The sequence below is a fragment of the Phaseolus vulgaris genome, chromosome 6, assembly GCF_051622355.1.
Source record: "Phaseolus vulgaris cultivar YP4 chromosome 6, ASM5162235v1, whole genome shotgun sequence".
Lineage (NCBI taxonomy): Eukaryota > Viridiplantae > Streptophyta > Magnoliopsida > Fabales > Fabaceae > Phaseolus > Phaseolus vulgaris.
Genome location: NC_143503.1, coordinates 35891900 through 35915375, shown reverse-complemented (window position 1 = coordinate 35915375; position 23476 = coordinate 35891900). Strand labels below are relative to the sequence as shown.

General features: G+C 27.4%; 3 protein-coding genes across 6 annotated transcripts; 1 reads left to right on the top strand and 2 right to left on the bottom strand.

The window, feature by feature from the left end:
- Positions 1-298: 298 nt before the first annotated feature.
- Positions 299-7667, bottom strand: LOC137832674 (beta-amyrin synthase). 3 transcript variants are annotated; one of them, XR_016521362.1, is made up of 17 exons: positions 7594-7667; positions 7273-7486; positions 4901-5086; positions 4589-4678; positions 4137-4334; positions 3965-4049; positions 3690-3856; positions 2901-3092; positions 2680-2793; positions 2408-2527; positions 1957-2072; positions 1742-1840; positions 1603-1659; positions 1123-1491; positions 951-1031; positions 735-818; positions 299-526 (listed from the first exon to the last, which is right to left on the bottom strand). XR_016521362.1 is itself a non-coding variant. In XM_068640974.2 (17 exons), exons 2-17 carry the CDS (start codon positions 7471-7473, stop codon positions 404-406), a joined length of 2289 nt encoding a protein of 762 aa, XP_068497075.1. In that variant the 5' UTR covers positions 7474-7486; positions 7594-7667; the 3' UTR covers positions 299-403. The 3 variants fall into 3 exon arrangements, 2 of the variants coding, with proteins under 2 accessions (XP_068497075.1, XP_068497076.1); XM_068640974.2 differs by having other exon boundaries at positions 1957-2079; XM_068640975.2 differs by having other exon boundaries at positions 1957-2079; positions 4927-5086; positions 7594-7639.
- Positions 7668-14592: 6925 nt separating this feature from the next.
- Positions 14593-18448, bottom strand: LOC137832673 (G-type lectin S-receptor-like serine/threonine-protein kinase At1g11300). Of its 2 annotated transcripts, none has more exons than XM_068640971.2 (7): positions 17074-18448; positions 16778-16903; positions 16202-16356; positions 15907-16117; positions 15559-15796; positions 15322-15472; positions 14593-15238 (listed from the first exon to the last, which is right to left on the bottom strand). In XM_068640971.2, exons 1-7 carry the CDS (start codon positions 18338-18340, stop codon positions 14927-14929), a joined length of 2460 nt encoding a protein of 819 aa, XP_068497072.1. In that variant the 5' UTR covers positions 18341-18448; the 3' UTR covers positions 14593-14926. The 2 variants fall into 2 exon arrangements, 1 of the variants encoding a protein (XP_068497072.1); XR_011084601.2 differs by having other exon boundaries at positions 15099-15238; positions 15322-15455; positions 17074-18440.
- Positions 18449-21984: 3536 nt separating this feature from the next.
- Positions 21985-22814, top strand: LOC137832671 (calcium-binding protein KRP1). Its single transcript, XM_068640969.2, has one exon. It carries the CDS (start codon positions 22258-22260, stop codon positions 22600-22602), a length of 345 nt encoding a protein of 114 aa, XP_068497070.1. The 5' UTR covers positions 21985-22257; the 3' UTR covers positions 22603-22814.
- Positions 22815-23476: the final 662 nt, after the last annotated feature.

The following is a 23476-nucleotide window of genomic DNA, read 5'->3' as shown; positions in this document are numbered from 1 at the left end:
ATTAAAACAACTATATTATTTGATAAAGTCATTATTCGTTTGTATCTACCATCAAGTCAGTTCTAATCTCAATGTCGTGAATATCATTCCATCCAAAACTATCAATGGAAGGAGAGAAATTTTTTGAAAAAAAAGACTTAATCTAGAGAAAAAAAAAGAGGATTGTTTAATTAAAAAAAATCATGTTAATTTTTGCTTTTAAATTTTAATTGATCCAAAATTAGTTATGTATGTTAAATTATTATATTTTAAAAGTTGAGTAAAAAACAAAATACACATAACCAGGAAAACTCGTGTGTGTAAACCATTGAAACGACCCTTATCTTGGGCCACAAAACACTTTAATAGTATTAAACGAATAGAATCTTAACGAACGACCATTGTGGGCTCTGAAGTTTTCAATTCATACAGTAACGGAAGGCAATAGAACATTTTTATGATATTCAGCCAAAGCCCACATCGGGAAAACATTCCTATAGAATGGGTAATGAACCAAGCAATTTCTCAAGTATACTCCAAGGGTTTCCTGCCACAATAAATCACAAACAATAATTAACAATAAAACATCATTCCAATTTATCAATTTAAAAACAAATCAAAACACAACTACAGTCTATTGTCACAAAAAAACATTCAACAATGTTATTTCCAGGCAACTTTTTTATAACTAATTATTACTCTATATTAATTTGAGTCATATTATCAAATTCAAAGAATTGAGATGTGAAAGTTACTTGTTGGGGCCAATCACCATCTTCTAACTGAGAATTAATTAGTAACTTAGCTGCACGATGAAGAGGAGTTGAGTCTCTTTCAGCCTGCATACAAAATTTTGAAAATGTAAAGAAAAACATGCATTTATAATATTTTTTTGAACATAACGTGTTAATATTTGAGATGCAATGAAATGGATCCATAGTATCTGATACACATGCAGATCAGAAGAATACCTGCTGAGCAAGAATTAGAGCCATTAGAGCCCAAGATGTTTGCACAAGATTTGATCGACCTCCCTCAAGAGGTACATACTCCTTCATCATATATAAACATCCATTCATTAAAACATTGTTAGTAATATAGTTGAAGGAAACTGTTATGATAAATCATGATTTAATTACAAACCTTTCTTGGGCAAGAAAGGTAACTCTCTCCCCACCCACCATCCTCAGTTTGTATTCTGAGAAGAAATTCCACAGCTTTACGAATAGCAACACAGTTTTTGTAACTTTTTCCAGCAGCAACTAAACCTCCAATTGCAAACCAGGAGCAGTAAGTGAAGCAAACTGCCCACTTTCCATACCAAGAACCATCATCTAATTGTGAATCTTCGATGAATGGTACTGCTTTAGCAATGAAATTCTCAATCTCTTCCTTCCTATGCTCTGGATAAAGCTTTTTGAACAACACTAAAACTTGAATTGCTGATGCAGTGCATTCAACATACTCATGCTCAACTACTATGTCAGCAAAGAATTCCGTAGGATTCAGTAGCTAGTAAGTAATCAAAAAGTTAATTAATCCATTCAAATTAGGTAACAAAACCTGTTTCTTAATATTGATCAAGTTTATCCACATTGCAACATTATTTAATATAACACTTACTTCTAACCATTCCTGAGCTCTTGCTGGCTCCCATGCAGACATACCTCCATTTGCACTCTATAGTAATTAAAGCAAACTATAAGAAGGATCATTGATTAATCAATTGAAAGCATGCCACTATAAATTTAATACTACTCACCTGAAGTGACAGTATCAGATTGACTGAATCGTACAACTTTTCAGGTTCCATTTTTTCTCCCACGATCTCTTCTGGCAACACTGATAAAAGTAAACAACACTGAAACATAGGATAATTAATTAGTTAGGTTAAGATGTGTGCTTGTTTTGTACGTACATGAAACTTCTTAACAAAACAAAATTACGTCACCTTAATTACGAGTACTAATTAATTACCTTAAAACATTCTGCAGTAGTATCAGAAACTTGCCATGCTTGGTCTCTATCTGCAAGGGTCCACGACCCTTTACAAATATGACGATACATACTCTTAAAATCTCCCGAAGGATTTTCTGTTACCTATAAAATTAGAATGTCAATTTTTTTGTGCTTCATAAAGCTAATATTGAATAAAAATTATGTTTTTGAAATTAACCAATATAGTTATATATAACATATATGTTGACTAGGTAATTGCTTGTACAAAGTAATTAGTTAGTTAGACTTCGTTATTTATTTTGCTAGTCATGACTTTAATGAAAATTACAGATTCTATTAGAATTTATAATATATAATATTTAATTATCGTTGATTCTAATTGGTTGTGTTAGGTGAATTATACAATGCAGATGAAGTTAGTTGAAGTGAGAGTTTTCTTCCTCAAGTTATTATGATACGTAGTTATAACCTGAGATTTCTTGATGAAATCGTGTGCTTTTGCAAGTGTGGGACCAAACTCATCTATTAGGTTAGTAGCTAAGAGAGCTTGAACGATGAATCCAGCATCCCATGACTGGGTTCCAATACCCTGCATTATAGAAACAAATGTATTAATTAATTTATCATATAATTTACCACTTTTAACCATTATTAGTAACTATAATTATAAGGTATAACCTGATTTGTATTATTAAAATGTGACAATAACTTTACTAATAAAATTGGTAATCCAATATTTACCTGCATGGTCATTCCATCTTCTGAAATCCATAAACAGTCTGGGATCCTTGCAAGATGCTTCTTGAAAGCATCTCCATTTGGATCTTCTACCCAACAAGCAAGCATGCATAAAACCTATAAAATATAAACATAATGGTGGCCTCTTTTAATGAATTATGGAGAAAAACTAAAATCTTTATTTATACTAAGCATATTGAAAAACAATATATAATGTTGTTTACCTTTTCCACACATCCAATAGCAATATATCGACTATTTTCATCTTCATAATGAATATGGTTCATTGTCACTTGAAGTGCTTTTTCTCTAACTAACTTGTTCAAAGGCCATCGATTTAGAAGGGGTTCGGTAAAAACATATAAACTATCCCATATTAGATCTTGTATCCAATGATGAGGATAATAAAGATCTTCCTGTAATTCATAAAAAGAACAATTATTTTTTTTTCATAAAAATATAAATATATTAGGACTCATGCCGAGAAAAATGTTACTTTTGACAACTATACAATCAAAGTTAACAATTTACAATTTTTCAAAATTTCTCCAACTCTTCGTATGGGTTCACATTTAAGTAAAAAGAATATTTTTCCGTCTATTTTAACTTACATAATATACATTAAATTGTTGGTTGTCAACATATCAGAATTCTTTATATCAAAAGACGTGATTTTCATATTTTTAAATTAATTATGTTAAAATACTTTTAACCAGTGTATATTATGTTGGAGATCTCACATCGAATAGAGATAAAAATATTTCATTGTATATAAGTAGGTGTAAACCTTATTTTATAAGTTGGTTTTATGGGGTTGAGTTAGACTTAAAATCTACCTTGTAATAAGGTCTATTGTGCCACTCGTTAGGTTGAGTTGCTTAAGATACACTTTGTAATATATTATTTACAATTTAAAATATATTTTTTAATATTTTTATTTATAACTTTATTTTATAAATATAAAAGTATATTTACACAATGTGCATTTGCTAGTTAATATTTGAGTATCTTACTTTTGCACATTTATGACGTGCTTTCTTCCATGTATTTTTGTCATAAGGCTGAACAAAAAGCTCTTCTCTCAAATTTGCTATTAACGGCGTGATTGGAGCCATAAATTTCTTCCCATATAAATAAGACATGGGCATGTACACCAATCGACAGTAACACCACATTTTACCTGTATTATTAAGGGTCAAATGAGATTAAAAAAACATTTTATTTCACTATATATATATATATTAATTCCAGAAATAATAACAAATGAAAATTAATTAATTAATTTGACCCGGATGCATAGGAAGAAAAGAAGGAAGGATCCAAAATTCTGGAGGCATTGGGTTGCTTCCACACCAGTCAACTACACCAAGTACCTATATATATATGTAAGATTTTTGTAATTAATCAGTAACATGCATGCAAATATTAATGTACGAAATGTTATAGAAAAGTAATCATACTGAAAGCCAGAATTTGCCCCATGAAGGTATATATGTTACACCGCCATGATCGTGAATCCAGTTTCTTGCTTTAACACAAGCATTGTTATGACCACCGTTAGGTCCTTCTCCAAGAATTCGCATACATATATAATTGAGTGCAGTACAAAACATAGTGCTGTGACTTTCTATGTGCAGTCCCCAACCTCCATCTTCGTTCTTCAAATTCATCAGAAAATAATTTCAAATTCAATGCTTACATAACAATGATAAAGTTATGTATACAGTAATTTTAATAATAATGAAAAAGAGAAAATAAAAGAGCAAAGATATTAGACTAAATAACTTTAGATTATTCGACAATTTTCAATCAAGATCCTATTCTTCTCTTAAAGACCGATGAAATAATTATAAAGTCATATATTTTCTTTTTTGTCTGCATATAACATTGATATATTTTAAATTAAATATACCTGGTGACAATATGTGTAACGAAGAATTTCTTTACGGTGTTCTTCTGAAAATACAGAATCTAAATGTCCTGTAATATATAAACAAATGACCTGCAATATTATATAAAAAAAAAATCTTATAAATACCAATTTCTCAGTATATTTCTTTGAATTTTGAACTCATTAACTTGTGGATTCCTGTAATGCATTCATCGTTTTCCTTATCTTTTATCACTTTCTTTTCCCTTTCAAAATTATAAGTCATTTTGAAAAATAGAATATAATAATTGTAAAATAAAAATGTTATAAAAAAGAAGTAAAAGTTGAAGTTACCAATGCGGGAGTGAAGAAGAGGGAACCTGCAAGGTGAGCAGGCCAATGGCCATCACTGGTTTGTAATGCAGAAAGGTAAGAAGCAGCTCTCTTCACTGTCATTCTTGTTTTCTCCAAACTTATGTTTTCACCATCTTCTATCTTCACTTTCTCTACTCTTTCTTTCAAATTATTCTCTCTCAATATCTGTATACCAATCGTAATCATAGATTCAATTTATTTCTACACTTAAATATCATCACATCATTAATAATCAATTCATTATTATTTTCTTATGTAAAATTATACTAATCTGTTCAATTCATTTTTAAAATTAATAAAACAGTGAAATAATTAATCTCTAATTTCTTAAATAATCAAACAATCCAATCCTTAAAAATTGGTTTAACTGGTTTTTAAAATTGAAATAATGATGATAATATAATTATCTTTTAAATTAAAAAATTATTAATCATTTTAATCAGTATACGTTAGTTATTAGCTGGTGTTTTGGTATTAGCGGGTCGCGCGCATGTCTATCTATTTTTTTGTTTATTTATATATATATATTTAATATTAAAATTTGAATAAATAATGTTATTATTTATATATTTATATATTTATATTATAGGTATAAATTTATAATTTATTTTAAATGTTTGTGTCATATTTTTTATTTTATTATTATTATATATATTTATATTTATTTAAATGAAATATAGATTTATGTGTATTTATATATTTTAAATATCAAAAATATTTATTTATATATATGTTTTAAAAAAAATATTAATTTTTTTTAAAGAAAAATTAAATAAAGATAAAGTTTGACATTGAAGATGTATTTATGTGTATTATTCAAAAGAAATAAAATTATTGTTAATGAATATCTTTATTAATTATAATTAATTATATAAAATATATTATTTATAACTTTTTTAATTTTAAAAACTTACAAATTTTATTTATTAAATTTTTATTTACGTATTTTTATCAAGATTGAAAAAAAGTAAAATAACTATCATTGTTAAATATTATAATTTATTTGGTTTTGAAATCAAACTACAAGTGAAATAAATAAAAAAGTAACAACAAACTAGAAGAAGAAAAAAAAGGTTTGGTGAGCCATATATATTCAATAGAAAAAACAAAAAAGTTAAATAATTTATATATATATATATTTATTTATATGATTTTATTTTGCAGGTTACTTAATTATTGAAAGAATAATTTTCAAAAATAAAACTAAACTATAATATCATCCTTAAAATCAGCTATAAAAAATATTTTCATATTTTTTATAGAAATGAATTCGGTTTTGCTAAGTTTAGTAAATATCAAGTTATTGTATTTCTTTTTTATTTGTTTGTGGATTTTCCTTTCATTGGTAGTCACTTTTTCCTTATTTATTTATTTATTATTATTATTTTAATGTATTTTTATGGAGCTTATATACAAAGATATTATCATGTATTTTGTAATAATAATAAATTTAGTTATTGAATAAAATGTTAAGAAGTTATCTTCCAAGTTCCATGATAACCTGAGTGTGAATTTTATAGAGTTATTATAATGTCATCAAATAGGTGTCAGATTCATTAGATTTTGCATCGCTACTATAAAGCTGAGAGAAAGACTGTAGGTAAAAAAACAGAGAAAGAGAAAGTTTAGTAGTTAAAAAAACAGAGAGAAAGAGAAAGTTTAGTAGGTAAAAAAAAAACAGAGCAAAACATGCATATTAATTGAAGAAAAAGAGAGTTTTTGTAAATATAAAATTTTATATATATATATATATATATATATTATATTATATTTAAGAATATGAGATACGATAATCAACTATAATATTATATTATATGATAAGTTCCAAAATATTTGGAGTTTCATTGATGGAGGTTTACGACATGAAACTAATGAAAAAGAAAGTTTTGCTGACACATGTACAAGTAAATAATACTATTCAACAACTCTTTATAATAATATTATAATATTTTTAATTAAAAATTAAAATTAAAATAATTAAAATATTAATTTATTTTTTTGTTAAATAATTAAAATATTAAAAAAAATCATATTAAATTATAGTTGTAGTAAACATATATGTGAAAACAAAGACTTGTTTTTTAGACGAATCAGTAAAATCTAAAGTAGGGTTAATTAAGTTTAACCAAGTATTGTGATGCATTTTTATGATAATAAAAAATGATGAATTATTAAATAAAACTTTAAGAAATTCTCCTTCTAATTGAATGCTTCCATAAATGTGAATTCTATTGTGCTGTGATAATATTCCACTAATATTAATTTTTGTGTGCAAGTAGATATGAATTTTGCATGTGTGTTGAAAGTTTGATGAGATGAAAAGCAAAGATAATGTTATAATTAAAAAGTACCTGAAAACGCCAAATTCGATCAGCACAAGCCTTGGTCTGAAAACGATTTTGATAGAAGTTTTGACGAGCTATCTCAACTTGGTCTCTCTCATCATCACTCCCTGCTTCAGCATCAAACTCCCATGTTTGTCTTCCCACAAAATTATTTGTGCTGAACAGATATGGATCCTTTTCTCCCTCTCCTATCTTCAACCTCCACATTTTTCTTCTTCAACTTCCACAATAACACATATTTTTCACTCCACCACCATGTACAGAAGAATATGATTGTATAGAATAAAACAAGAAAATGGTTGAATAGGAAAAAGAAGGAGGAGGAACCTGTTGATGCAGAAGAGAGTATTGTAACCAACCATTTGGGGTTTTCATAATCAAGAGCCTTGCTTCTTTATTTATACACTCAAATCAGTGGCTCTGTCCACGCTATTCCATGTGAACCCAAAGACCTGTTTGTCAAATTTTTTGTCCTACATTATAATTAAAAAAATAATATTAAAATGGATTTTTTTTATATTATATGTGTTTTTTTTTCTGCAAATGATATTTTTTGAAAATTAATTTTTTTTATAACACTATTTGAGATTTAATTTACTTTTTGGATAACATGATTTTAAGATTTAATTTTTTGAATAGCATCATTTTTGTTTATGATAAGAATTCGACAAATTCTCACTTTTGTTTTGTTTAGGGTAAGAATTCAATGAATTATACTTTTGTTTTTTATTTCCCAAAACAAAATTCCAGAATTTTAAAGTTATAATTTATACACTCTTTTATATGAACATAATGATACACATATTCATTTACTTTTTTTTATTACTACATACATTAACTTAACTTTTATTTGTAACTTTTTAAACTATTTAATTAATATTTTTTAGAAAGTATTCCAACAATTCTATTTAATTTTTACTATTAATTATTTTGATATCCTTTTAAAAAAAATACCAACATTTAATTTTATACCGATATTATAATTTTTGTCAGCCAGTTTGAATTTTATTATAAAACTATATTTACAAATTTATTAGAATTTCTTCTCTATAAATGAAATTTATTATAAAAATTAAAAAAAAACAAAAAAAAAAATATTTATTTTTCCCACAATACCTATAAAATATTTTATTTCATTATCTTTGTATTAGTATTGTCTTTTAAAAATTTTAATATTTTGAACTTTAAATTTTCAAATTTAATATTTTCTTCTATTTAAATTTTATAAATATTTAAATTCAATACAAAACAAAATTTAATAATTTTTCCTCTCATTTAAAATTTATTCTCCCATTTTTAACTAAAATTTTCAAAATATTTATTACATGCAGACAAGCTTTTAAATATTTTTTTTTTAATTTATTTTATTTTATATACTTTTCTTTTTTCTTGTTCGATAAAGAAAAAATAAATCTAAAACATCATCTCGATTGATTACCGCATAATTAATTCCGAATAAATATTTATACACTAAAATAAAAAAGTGAAATTATATTTATCAGAAGTTGAATTTCAATGAGGCACCGAACTTGCTTTTTCAACTCCTGTTTACTATAAAAAAAAAATATCCCCAAAATTTGGTTATCGGAAACCAAATTCTGAAAGTTTCTTTAAAAAAAAAAAAACAAATGTGAGCTTTTGAAAGAAAGATCAAATCATATTTAGGGAGGATATAGTTAAAATCTAAATATGATTTGAAAGTATCACATTAATTAGAAATGATAAAATTAAATAAAAATGACACACATACATATTGTCTCAAGGTATAAGGTTGAAGGTGATTTTATAATATATATATATATATATATATATATATATATATATATATATATATAATTTGTTTATGATTTATTGATATGTATTTCTAAAAAATCCTAATAAATATAAATAATTTTAATATGAATTATAATTATAATAATTTTACATATGATCATTGTTATTTGAGGTGTCAGCAATGTCAAGTTTCATAAAAAAAATTTATAATAAAAATTAATGAAATTAACAAAGTTTTTACATTTTCTTTAATTTCAAATTTTTATTTGATGCGAGTTCAAACAAATATTAATGTTAGAGATCTCAAATTGATTAAAGATAATAACATTTCGTAAATATAAGTGGGTACAAACCTTACTTTATAAATCATTTTCATAAGATTAAATTAAGCTTAAAATTCACTTTTTAATCTGCTATCAGAGTCATTTTATAGTTTATCTTAGAGAGTGTTTATAGTAGACCTATCATGCTACCCATAGGTCACTATCAAATCGTTATTAGACCACGATAAATAAATAGTTCCACACACAAATTGTACGTGAAGGATGTGTGTTGGAGATCTCATATCTACTAAAGATAAATATATTTCATAATATATAAATGTGCAAACTTCACCTTTTATAAACCCAATTTTATAAGATTGAATTATATTTAAAATCCACTTTTTAATAATTATATATTTTATATACTTAATTGGTTTTAATTTTTAATGAACCAATAATTTATGACGGAATTTATATTACTCTCCATATTTATTAAAAATAATACTAAAATAAGGTTATAATGATAAAAAAAAATCATAAAACCAGATAAAGAGATAGTATCTATTTTTTTTTCTCTGTTTCTAGTATTAAATGTTAACTCCTCAACCATCCCCCAACTCCAACCGCCTGGACAAATCACACACCAACAAGTGTTGACCATTTTAATTTCCATTTACGAAACTAACGATGTTAAATTTAATTATATTGTAGGGGAATAAAAAATTGAATGAATTATTGAATATTTATTAATAGATTGATTAAAACATAGAACGAAATATAGCTATTTTGATGTATTATTAAATGTTATGAACTCCACCTTATCCCCTGCTCGCCCATTCAGAGGAAAAGCACACCTTACACTTTTTAATGCTCATCAAAGTTGTTGCTCTTTCTTTGCATTTTTTAATTCTAATATCTCATAACATAAATAAGAGTTTATAATATTCTACAACAACTACACATTTTAACAATTCCTCCCAAACCAAAGACCAACACAAATAAACAAATCAATCAATCATTTTAACATAAGATCTCTGTTTGCCGAGTCCTGCACTTTTTTATGCTTAATTCTATATTTAATTTTATGCTCAATTATGTCATATTTTTTTTATGGTCGAAGTGTTGGTTTTTTTTATAAGAATTGAAATATTTATAAAGTGTTTATTTAATATTGATTAATTTTTTTCTGATAAAAAAAACAAGTTCAATAAAAAAAATTATATATATTTTTTATATTATTCAATAATGATATAGCTTGCTAACCATTATAAGAAACCAATAAAATCTGTATACAGTAGTAAATTTTTAGAAAATATTTTGTAAATAACAAAATAGATGTACACAAATTTTAGGATATTAAATATATAAAGTATAATAAAAATATATATTTATATATTTTAAAAAAATAGGCGGTTAAGATCCCTCACACCGACGAACAACTTCCATCATTATTTAATTATTAAAAAGCTAAAAAATATAGACAGTTGGAAATTAATTATTTGATAACTGAGATTGAAACTGAAATATCTGGATTGAATTAAAAATTTATAATAATAAAAATATCTAATTTTAAATTTTGGATAATTAGAGTTAACATCATAACTCTTTTATTTAATTTATTCAAACACTCATCTTTAAATTAGTTTCTGTAACACTTTTAATGTCAAATCTATTTTTGTGACTGACTTAGAAAAAAACAAGGATAAATGTCTCATTATATATATGAATAGTATGTTGAGATGATTTGTTTTGATGACCTTCAGATAGAAACAATCATACCTCATTAAAATAAAACTTGTGGTAGAAAAAACAAATTGTATTATTAAAATATATAATTATAAATATTCGTAATCAATGAAATACTTGTCTTAATTTCGGTGAGATAATAAGTTTAGGATTATTCATATTTTTCGTGAAAGAAATGCATGTGCTGATAAGTTGGTTAATTTATGGTTCATTCATAGAGAATAATTTCATTGGTATAATAGACTTCCATCCAGTAGTCTGTTCTTAGAATTCTTTATGAATAGGTATTGTCTACTCATGTATCATTTTTGTTAACATGTGAGTTTTGGTATAGTCCTCCATATTTTTTGTATTTTTTTTTAATAATACATTTTTCATGTATATTGTTAGTTTGAGTTGAAATGTCAAGTTGCATAGTGATGTCTAACATGAAAGTTTTTATAAAAAAAATAATATATATATATATATATATATAATTATAAATATAAATATGATTTAAAAAGTATCACATTAATTAAAAGTGAGAAAATTAAATAAAAATAACACACAAACATGTTATCTAAATGTATAAGATTGAAGGTGATTTTATAATATTTTATATCAATTTGCTTATACTTTATTGATATCAAATATTTAAAGTGTATTCCAAAAAAATCCTAAAACATGCATTATAATTACAATATCATTTATAAACAAACTACAACAATAATTTATGAAATTGACAAGGTTTTTACCGTTTCTTCAATTTCAAATTTTCAGTTGTTACACGTTTAAACGAATATTAACTATATACTTTTATAACGAATTTCAATTTTTTTGGTCTCTTTGTAGTATTAAATGTTACCGACTCCTCAACCATCAACTCCAACTGCCACGACAAATCACTCACCAACAAGTAACTGACTACACTTATTAATGCTCATAAAATTTGGTGCAAACACTTGGTTTGCATTTTTTTACTTCTAATATTTTATAACATTTTTCTAAATATGAATTTATAATATACTAAAATTATTATATATTCTAACAATTCCTCTCAATCAAACTCTTTTTTCCAATTACAAATCAATCAATCATTTTATTATAAGTTCAGTAAATTGTGATAAGATCCCTCAATGGAAATAAGGGAATCATGACAATTCAAACCTTTTTTCTTTAGTTCAACCAGATTTTTGTCATCCATACATAAAACCTTTTTCTGTTACATTTATGCAGTAAATATTATTTATGTTTATTTTGTTTATAGAAATTATGTGAATAAATTATTTAAATTAAAACTAAGGTGCCTTTGATATAATATGCACAATTTAATTGTTTTTTTTTAAATTTGATATGATATGCTAATATTTAACTAATTTATTTCTATATTTTTATCATTAATTTAAAAAAAATCGTTATTAATAATTAATAATAAAAGCATTTACAAACATATGTAAAATATAAAGAACATAGTATATGACTATCCAGACATATTGCCGACATAATTTATGTAATTTATGGGGTTGGCTCTTAGCCGACCTAAAAAAAAAAAATCTTATACATAAATTAATTAATGAGAATGATATTAGCCTTTAAAAATATTTTTATTCAATAGCGAAGTTTAACTTTAAAAAAACAGAATTGACAAATATTTAGACAAGGAATTTTAAATTTTAAGATATTAAATACATTAAATTTAAATTAATCACATCTTAGATCATTTTATTTGTCAAATATTTTATTTGGTTAAGACATTTCAAAATAAATTTTAATTTTATTGTGTGATAAAGTAATTTCATTGTCACAAAATAAAAAAAATTAAATATTAAATAATTCTTAATAATTTAAGAATATCAAAATTTATATCTTTTTAAATATCTTCGTTGATATTATTTTTTAATCAAATTTCTTTAAGATTTACAATAAACATTAATAAAGATTTTTCTTGATCAAGATCACAGTTTTTATGATTTCATTGTTTGATTTTTTTTTTTTTAATTTTTGAATTGATGTTAGATAAAAGAAATCCAACAAACTATTTAATAATAATAGAAATTAATTTAGAAACATTTTTTTTTAATCTCTAAAATAATTTATAATTTAATTATTGTATAACTAATTATTTTTTTAAAAATTAGTTTCTATTTCATAATTTTATTATAATATAAATTTGAATCATTTACAGGTTAAACACAAAGTAAAGTAATTTTTCATCTTCTAATGGGCTTTGAGTATCTTGTATCAGTATCTTCTAGTTAGTATCTGGCTGCTTCTTCCTGCACCTCCATACCTTCTTCTCTCACCTCCATAGATTTTTGTATTTCCAAAAATGTTCCTCTGTAATATTTTGGATTACATAATCCGGAAGTCATTTTTCAAATTTGTAATTAGCTTTCGAATTATATAATCTGAAAATCTTTAATCCGGAAGTTTTTTTTCAAATGCGTTTCCGGATTACATAAGCCGGAAGTTATTCTATGGGGTGACACAAGAAGGATAAAAATGTATTTTCATGTTATGTATGGAGGTGCCAAAAGAAGATATGGAGGTGCAGGAAGAAACAGTCTTAGTATCTTGATAAAAATACTTTTGGTTCTTTAACAGGTTGATTTGGGCTTTTGAGCTCCCTCCCGGATAGATAGATATAAATGCAAGATACTCCAACAATAAAATCAAAATCAATTAAATTAAATTAAATTGTAATCTCTATAAAAAAAAAACACACACTATATACATATTAATCAAATCACTCATTTATAGTGTTGTTATTAGATTTTATCAATTTTATTTAATTTTTTCTTTTTATACCTTATAATTACTAAATATATTCTTAATATTTAAGAATATTTAAGGTTTATGTATTGAACTTTGGTATAATATTAAAACTATTTTATTCTTTTATCTCTATTTAACTTTTTTGTGAAATAGCGGTATTTATAAATCTTTAAATGTTATTTAGTGAGCTTTTACAGATACTATATCGTCCAATCTTCAAATGTTATTTAATGAGCTTGCATAGTACATATAAAACCTCATTTTTAGTTCAAAGACAAATAACAACAAAAATATATATATAAACTTAAAAATAAAATATTAAATAATAGTTGCGTAAATATAAAATACATTAAAAAATATATAAAAACAATATATATATATATATATTTGTATATATATATATATGTATATATATATATTTGTATATATATATATATATGTATATATATATATTTGTATATATATATATATGTATATATATATATATGTATATATATATATATATATATATATTCTCAATGTTCTATTAAAAAAGTCAAAATATTATTTTTATTCATATCTGTATACTAATAATATATACTTATTAAACAATATGCCCATATCCATATTTATTTATCATGTAGGGGAGACTAAACATTTATGAAAACTCTTATCAGATTGGGTAACAGGAATCGATACCCTGTAAAATAATGTTACTATCAATGAGTTTATTAAAACTCTACACAGGAGAAATATTATTTATATAACAATTTATACAATTAAAAAAGAAGATGTAATAAATCAAGCAATGAAAAGAGAGACACAAAAATTATTGTCTCAAAATGTTGTACGAACAACACAGAAATTTCAGGTTCCAGGGTCCAAATGATAATTACAATTAGAGAGGAAAGTTTGCAGAAAAGTGGCTCAAAAGTAAAATCTCAACTCTGCATTTCTACAGCATGAAGGTTCTCATATAAAACCTTACTCGTACTTTAGGTATGCAATGATGACTTATAATGCAGTACCTGAACAAACTTTGATATTGATATTGATAAAAATAGAAAATCAAGTCAACTTTGGAGTGCCTATTGTTCTAAAAGTTGATGATCTATTTAGCTAGAATTTGTTCTCCTCATGATTTGCTATCTACCTTGCATCATGACTGTGACAGTAACATTGTTGATGGAGTGTGCTGTGTTGTTCTGTTGAAATGACTCTGCACTCGATGCAATTTGCCTTTCCACGAATGCAGGATGTGAAGGGCAAGGAAGATTAAGAATCTCACTATTCAGCATTGAAACTACAGTAGCCATACTTGGCCTTTCTTTTGCAAGATTTTGCAAACAAAGAAGTCCAATGTGCACGCATCTCACTATGTCATTTACATTATTTGGATTACATATTTCTGGATCTATCAGGGATTGGATGTCCTTTTCATTCCATAATTTCCAAGCCTAAAAATACAACAAGAATCAGTCTACAATTCTCAACATGATTGTCTCTTTCAAAACAAACAAAATAATTTAAAAAGCCTTACAAATCCCAAGAGACTCAATGATTGGTCACAACCAAAATAGCTGCTGATTTTTCTTCCACTAATGATTTCTAGCAACAACACTCCAAAGCTGAAGACATCTAATTTCTCAGAAACCAACCCTCTGAATACATACTCTGGAGACATATAACCACTACATTTAAGTCATATATACAAATGTTAAGTCAGTTTTATTTTGGTAATAACAGTATAATCTTAATGTATAGAAGAACTGCTTACAATGTTCCAACAACCCTTCTAGTATTGGTCTGCATATCATTGCCTCCAAATATTCTAGCCATACCAAAGTCTGATATTTTTGGATTCAGCTCTTCATCCAACAAGATGTTACTAACTTTCAAATCCCTGTGCACAATTTTTAGTCTAGAATCTCTATGGAGATAAAGCAAACCTCGAGAGATTCCTTCAATTATATTGAAGCGTTTTGGCCAATCTAGATCTTTCTTTTTTACTGGATCTGTAGAAGAAAATGACCAAATTGGGTGGAATAACCAAATTTCTAGAATTAAAAGTCTCATTGTTTAAGATACTCTTCTAGAAATAAATAAGAAAGATAGTGAAACTAACCAAATAATATTACATCCAAACTCTTGTTAGGCATGTACTCGTATACCAACATATTCTCCTCCTGTTTAATACAGCAGCCAAGAAGTTTGACAAGATTGCGATGTTGAAGCTTTGAAATCACTAATACCTCATTCATGCATTCTTCTAGTCCTTGTCCAGAAGTTTCTGAAAGTCTTTTCACTGCTATTTGGGCTCCTTCTTTCAGTTGTCCCTAATAGACAATTAAAAAGAAAATACATCTATACTGTTTCAATTACATTAAATTATCTGAAAATGAACACAAAACTAAACTTACCTTATATACTGAACCAAAGCCTCCTTTACCTAACTCGTTGGACGAGTGAAAATTGTGTGTAGCATTTACAAGTTCTTCAAAACTGAAAAGGGGTAACTCATCATTCAATTTTACCTGTTTCTGATTCCTTCCTTGCCTTTGGGAATATATTTTTCCTGTGGCCAGTCATGATACTTTCTACCATCAAGTCAAATTAATCACACTTAAGCTCACCTATTATTAACTACCAAACATGTCAAGAGTCATATGTAGGTGTTTTAAAAGCAAATTGGTTCGAAACTGATATCAAATTAGAGTTATAGTAATATTATCAAGTATTTTGGAAGCTATTCATATATATATTTAACAGACAAATATTCAAATTGATAAAACAATACAGTAAACTTCATTTGAGATTTTGCACAGATATAAATAAAATATTTAAATAATTTGTACAACTACTTCATTTCAGACCATTTCACTAATCAGTATCTCTTAATTTCAAATTGGCAGAAAGCATTGCATATTTTGTAATTGCAGTTTGAAATTTCCGCGAATATTCTTGAATCAAAATAACTTCATAATTTAACACAGTACCTGTGGATTTATCAGTGCATTTCCATGAGAGATAAAGGCAGCCTGCCAAGATAAGCATTCCTATAGGTACTCCAACTCCAACTGGGATAATAAATCTCTTTTTTCTTCTTGTATCTGAATGTTTTTCTGCATAATTACAAGTCAAACATCCTAGTACATGTTTGGATTGAAGTTGAAAAGGTCCAAAAATACTTTTATGAAAGTAATTTTTTTCTGCATTTAGTGCATTGGAATTCATTACTGTGTATCAAAATTCACAAAGATACTTCCAAACTTTAACCAAACAAGTAACGTACCGATTTCTGAAGGTGGCTCGCGAATGTAAAGATCAACCCCTCCACTTGAGAACTTCTGTATGTCAATCAAGTCTCCACTCCAAACCATGCATCCAATGCCTCTGTCATATGCGAAGGCCACACAAGAGCAATTCTCCAAACACTCTGCTTTGCATTCATCTTCCAAAGAATCTGACCTATGTACAAAGTCTGGCACTTTCATATTCTCAAGCTTCAAAAACACATCTTTTCTAACTTCACTTGCATTAGTGTGTTCCCCACAATGCAGTGGCTCACTCCTTACACACCCACTAGTCCAATTTTTTCTATTCCACTCCTCTACATTTTTGGGCCCATATCCAGTCAAACAGCTGCATATTGGTGAACTCTGAACATTACAGGTAGCAAATGCCCCACAATAGCCATAAAGATCGCAGACAGTTCTCTGCATCGCCATCTTCTGAACTAACTTTTCGTTGTTCCACCATGAGCATACAATTTGACCCTGTGGATTCAAGGTCATGATTCCAAAGTAAGATTGATTTGGCAAATTATAAGAAAGATAAACAGTTTCGTCTTCTATGTCAGTCATCATACTCCATCCATTTAGATAACCAGGTGACATCTCGGGCGAGCCAATAAAAATCTGATTATTCCATGGACCAGAACGATGATATGGTTTCGTTTCATTCAACCAGAAAAACATTTCTGGAGTGTTGGGGTGTTCAAGAGTAGTCGAATAGTACCCAACAGAAGGATCAGAAGGACTTCTCCACGATGTTATTCGTACTTTCTCACCTGTTCTTTTGTTAGTACCAAATTTCATGCTTGGCACGAGAGCGTGACTGGGATGTTGGAAACTCTCCCATATACTTTGTCCCGTGACACCATTTAGCAGGACGAGATTTCCTGTTTCTAAAAGTTTGGCGGTTGAATTGGTTGCAATGTGTGTCACATTTGATGACCAAACAACCCTTTTGTTGCTATCTAACACCACAAGATTGCCATGTACAGAAATTTGAACAAGCCCGGAAGAGTTGATGGTCAGTGGCTGGTTTCTGTTAGCTACCCATATGACATTGGAGTCAGAGAGATACCAGATTCCCAGGTAGCGAAATGATGAATTTTGAGGGCTGAAGAATCCTAACTTGAAGACTCCATTAGCTGAGATGAGAGTTTGAGGATCTCTGAAGAATTGGCCAGATGTGATGGTATCATTGGCAGTACTCAAGCAGTGACAAAAGTAGCAACCTATGATAACAACAAGTGTTAGAGTTGAGAAATCCATAACTGTGGCGAGTTGTTTGTCTTGGGTGGAAGAATGGTGAATGGTGGTGATTGAGTAATGTTGAGAGGATCATTGTTTTGTTTTTAGTGGAGACATACTATATTTTATTATTTGATTGGAGGACTTTGGATCACTGCTTTTAAGGTGCAGACCTGCTTCTTTTGTTAGTTGTTACTAGACAGGCTTATACACGTTGACTGCTACAGGCTATTCTGCAAGTTGCAATTACAAACATGTTATGTTATGGCTGCTTCTTTCTTATAATTAATAGGAGATCAGAGTTGTCTTGTCTCTGGTCAAAAATGGAGTTTCTAATAGTCAAAATACAGGTTCCCATTAATGATAAAGAGGCCAAGGTTGCAACAGAAGATGAACCTTGTTGATATCATGTTTTTATATTTATAGATTACAAAATATGATTAAATTTAGGAAAGGAAACATTCACAACACAGGTGGAAGTTGTCTGTGGCATAGTATTGTATAGCTAATTTAGCTGGATAAGGAACAGATTTGAAAACATAAAATAGAACAAGGAGAATTGCCAAGGAGGCTTTGAATGATAATTTCATCAGGAGATCTTTCTGTTTCTGTACATTTAAATTCTTTTCACAGTACTGCAAGCTGGTTTCTAGTTGATTAACTTGGATAACAACCCTAAAAAATAATAATATATGAAATTAAGTTATTTAATTAAAATATAAATTAAATTATTGAATATAAAAATAATAGAATGGATTGTAATATGTCAGTGCAGTTTTTTTAGACTGTTTTCATGTATCAATTAACTTAGAACATTTTATCTTATAAATGTAAAAATAATGAATGACTACAAACATGATAAATAAGGGGTGAGTTAATTTAAAATTTGATCTCTAGAAATTTATTATTTCACTCGAAATATTGAATTATCCTATTACAAACACCTTCTACTTAACTAGAAAAAAAAATACAAATTACCCTTTAAAACATCTTTCAAGAAAACTTATCATTATTCATAATTCTTCTCTCTAATTGTTCACTAAAAATTCATAAAATAAGTTACTTTCAAATATTAACTAGTCTCACCAAAAATACTTTTATAATTTTATTAAAAAATAATTTTTCATACGAAAAAAGAGAGAAGATAATGATATATTATTAAAAGTGTTTTTACTCAATATATATACATAGCTGACAATTATGATTATTTCTACAATGTTAATAATGTTAAAAATGTATCTCCTTAATTAATGAGAAATATTAATGATTATCACCTCTGCAACATTCGCAATTCTTCATGCACGCCCTTCTGTATCTGCCTTTATTTTAAGGAAATTGCTTCCTGCACCGCAATTTTTGAAGCTGCACCCGATGCTTTATGTAAAATGGCAACGCATTTTTCAAGTTGCACCCTATGCTTTATGTAAAATGATAAAAAATGTCTTTAGTTTTTACATAAGAGAGGATTGTGAATGAAAATACATTTCAGATTTATTTTAATACAATTCTAAATTTGGATTTTCGTAACATTTTTTATACTATATTTTATGGAATTCCTTTCTCAGAATTTATAGCTTTTATTTTCTGGAATTTTCTTCCAAAATATATTTTTTGTATTCTGAAATTGTTTTTTCAAAATAGAAAATTTTAGTTTTCCAGTTCTATTTTAAAATTTCATTTTCAGAGCATAATAATAATCTTTATCATTTTTATTGTCTGGAACATATTTTTTAATTTCAGAACAAAGGACAATTTTGAAAATTCAAAAATTTATTGAATGCAGGTGAAATATTATGCGTTGGAAAGTCTAAACCTCTATGTTTTTTGTCACCCCATACAAAATGTGAAAATACATTTTTATCCTTTTTTGTCATTTTCATAAAATAGTTTCTGGATTATGTAATCCAGACACACATTTGAAAAAAGACTTCTGAATTATATAATTCGGAAGTTAAAAAAGACTTATGGATTATGTAATCTATGCATCTGAAAAAAACTTTTGGATTATATAATCGGAAAGCTAATTACGAATTTGAAAAAGACTTTCGAATTATATAATCTAAAATATTACAGAGAGATATTTTTGAAAATACGAAAATTTATGAAGGTGAGAGAATAATATATGAAGATGCAGGAAAAAAACACTTAACTATGGAACTTTAACCAGTAGCCTGTTAAGAAAGTAACTTTTTTTGCTATTTACACTCCCAGTTTTACTTTGCCGACTTTCACACCTAGGAGAATTCGTGTTTGGCAGCAACAAATCCTTCGGATGCTTGGAAGCACAACAAATCATAATTTTTTTATTTCTTTTTACGTGTTCTTTCTTTTTTCATCTTCTTTATTTGTGTACTGGTACATAACTGTAAAAGACTTTTTAAACTCTTCCAAAATTTTGGATAGATAGCAATGATGAATGATTTGATTTGATGGATAGCAGAGAGTAGTTAGTTTGTATGATGATGATGATGATGATGATGATGATGATGATGATGATGATGATGATGGAAATGAGAGAATCCATTATTGTAGGTCCCACTGGTGTGACATATAAACCGTACACAGTGCTTACTTTTCTCAAAACCATGTTTCATAGAAGCCACGTAACTGTACAAACCAAACACACCAAGACAGAATCTCAGCAAACACACAGTTAAGTCCAAACCTTCGAAAACTACATGAAATTTCTATCATTTCACTTTTTTGTTTTTTCTCTTTATACGCCACCTTCACTTCCTATTTTTCTCCCCCTTTACCTTTTATAGCCATCAAAAATATATTTTCCCACAAAGTCTACATGGTTATCATTTCAAGAATAATGATAATATAAAATAATTTACTTTTTTTATTAATTCTCACACAACATAACTCAGCTACTATAATACGAGATTAAAAAAAGTCATTAAAATCAACTGTGATTGTTCATTTAGACTGGTCAAAGTCATTCAAATCAACTATCATTGTTCATTTAGACTGTCAATAAAATAGTAATTCATTATTCAACAGAAATTAAATTAAATCTAACATTGACGTTGCACAAAGTGTGGAGAGAGAAAAGGTTAAGTTGTGTTAGCAATTGAAGACACTAGTTGAAATCTGTAATATAACATATGCTCTTCTAAAGACAAAATAATGTAATAATTTGTTGGTTATTAATTATGATCCTAGGAAGAAAAAAAGCTTACTCTAACTCTATAAGTCTATAACTCTAGCATGAGAATTAAAAAAAAAAGTGACTAGAATTAATTTATACGATCCAAGTTAGAGTACAAGTATCGTTGTTAAACACCTAATCCAAGATGAGTTGCTGAAATGAATTATGAGTGGGTCAACTCACATAGCTACCTCACGGCATCTTCTTGCTTTCCTTGTTTGTTACCTTTTCGTGTTTGGATTTGGCAAGGATACTCCAAAACCCAAGAAAGTACCAAATTCTTATGTCTCTTGAAAGAGAGGAAAATGCTAACTTCATCACTCACTGTTATCACCCCAGAGGTTCCCACGCACCTTCCACGAAAGAGTATTCCCTTTAGACAACAAATCTCCCTCCAATTTCTGCAAACCAAAAAAAAGTTTCTTTTCTTAAGAGAGATAGGTGTATATATTATTTATCACACCTATCAATTTCTCTTTCATTCTTTTTTGTCCTACTCATCATCATAACCCAAAAGATGAGATGTACATTTAAAAAATTTCTTTACAAAACCCTCTTTGTGTACTTGAATTGTCAACTTCTAAGAACACGATCATCACTCCTTCCTCCAACACTTTCTTTCATTCTTCATCTCACTATATAAATGCACATACCCATATTAACAACTTCCCCACACCAAAAGTTTTCTCCCTTGTTCTCACTATACAACACAAACCCCATTTCTTTCTTTTTTTGTCACAAGTGTTGTGTTGCATTGGGGAAGTAAAACCAGCCAAAAGCAGCAATGGCATCCAGGAGGAACTCGGTTGTTTTTGAGGACTACTTCCCTGCAATGATGGAGAAACTGGGCACTGATGGGTTCATGAAGGAGCTGACAAATGGTTTTCAGTTGTTGATGGACAGAGAGAAGAATGTGATAACGTTTGAGAGCTTGAAGAGAAACTCTGCATTGCTTGGGTTGGAAGGGATGAATGATGATGAGATAAGGTGCATGCTGAGAGAAGGTGATCTTGATGGTGATGGAGCACTGGATGAGATGGAGTTCTGCACCCTCATGTTCAGGTTGAGTCCTGCTTTGATGAACAATTCCAAGGAACTTTTGGAGGAAGCCATTTTCCCTTCTTATTAGTCTCTTCTTCTCTCTCTCAACTCCTTCTTATTTATTTTCTAAGGTGCTTTCTTTTTTCTTTTTTTATGGAGCTGTTTGTGGTGTGTAATTGCGATTTGTGGTTAACTAGTTGAATGAAGTTTTCTCATTCAACAATGCTACCACTTATTAAGTTATTACTATTACTCTCCAATTTTGTGTATCTGCTTTTCTATCAAATTTGGTTTTCACAAGATGTGCTGGAAGATTGCAGACATGGACATGAGTAATCTAAATTTCCTAATATTTTGCTCTCAATTACTGTTATGTAAAAGAAAGAGCTTAAACAGAGCATGTCAATTTCCTTTTCAAACCTGAATTTGTTTATAGCTTTTGCCATAACTACTTTATTCAATAGTTAACTTAGGTCTACCAATAAAACATGCAATTATATGTATTAACTGTATAAAATGGTTATGCAGACATTTATTACTTAATAATTTCTGGTGGACTCTTATTTATTGATTGTATACAAATCTAAATGAGGTCGCTTTGAAGGGTGGAATTATGTTAGATATATAATATTTGTATCACAATATTATTTTAATTTTTTTTCATTGCATTACTCTTTTTTTAAATTATTTTTTATCAATGTATACGTTAGTAAATGCCGTCATATTCTTTTCATTTTAAGATCCCATACTAAGACAAACTGTCTCGGGAAATACTAGCTCTTTTTATTTATAATAAAAATCACATTTATATATACCATATTAATAATATGCACCCTTTTTAAAATTGTTTGAATTAAATGAAAAGAAAAAGAATGAAAATAAATTTAGTATTTTAATATGTGAAAAGAAAACGTTTGTATTTTTATACTTAAAAATATTTACATTAAAATGTATAAATTATT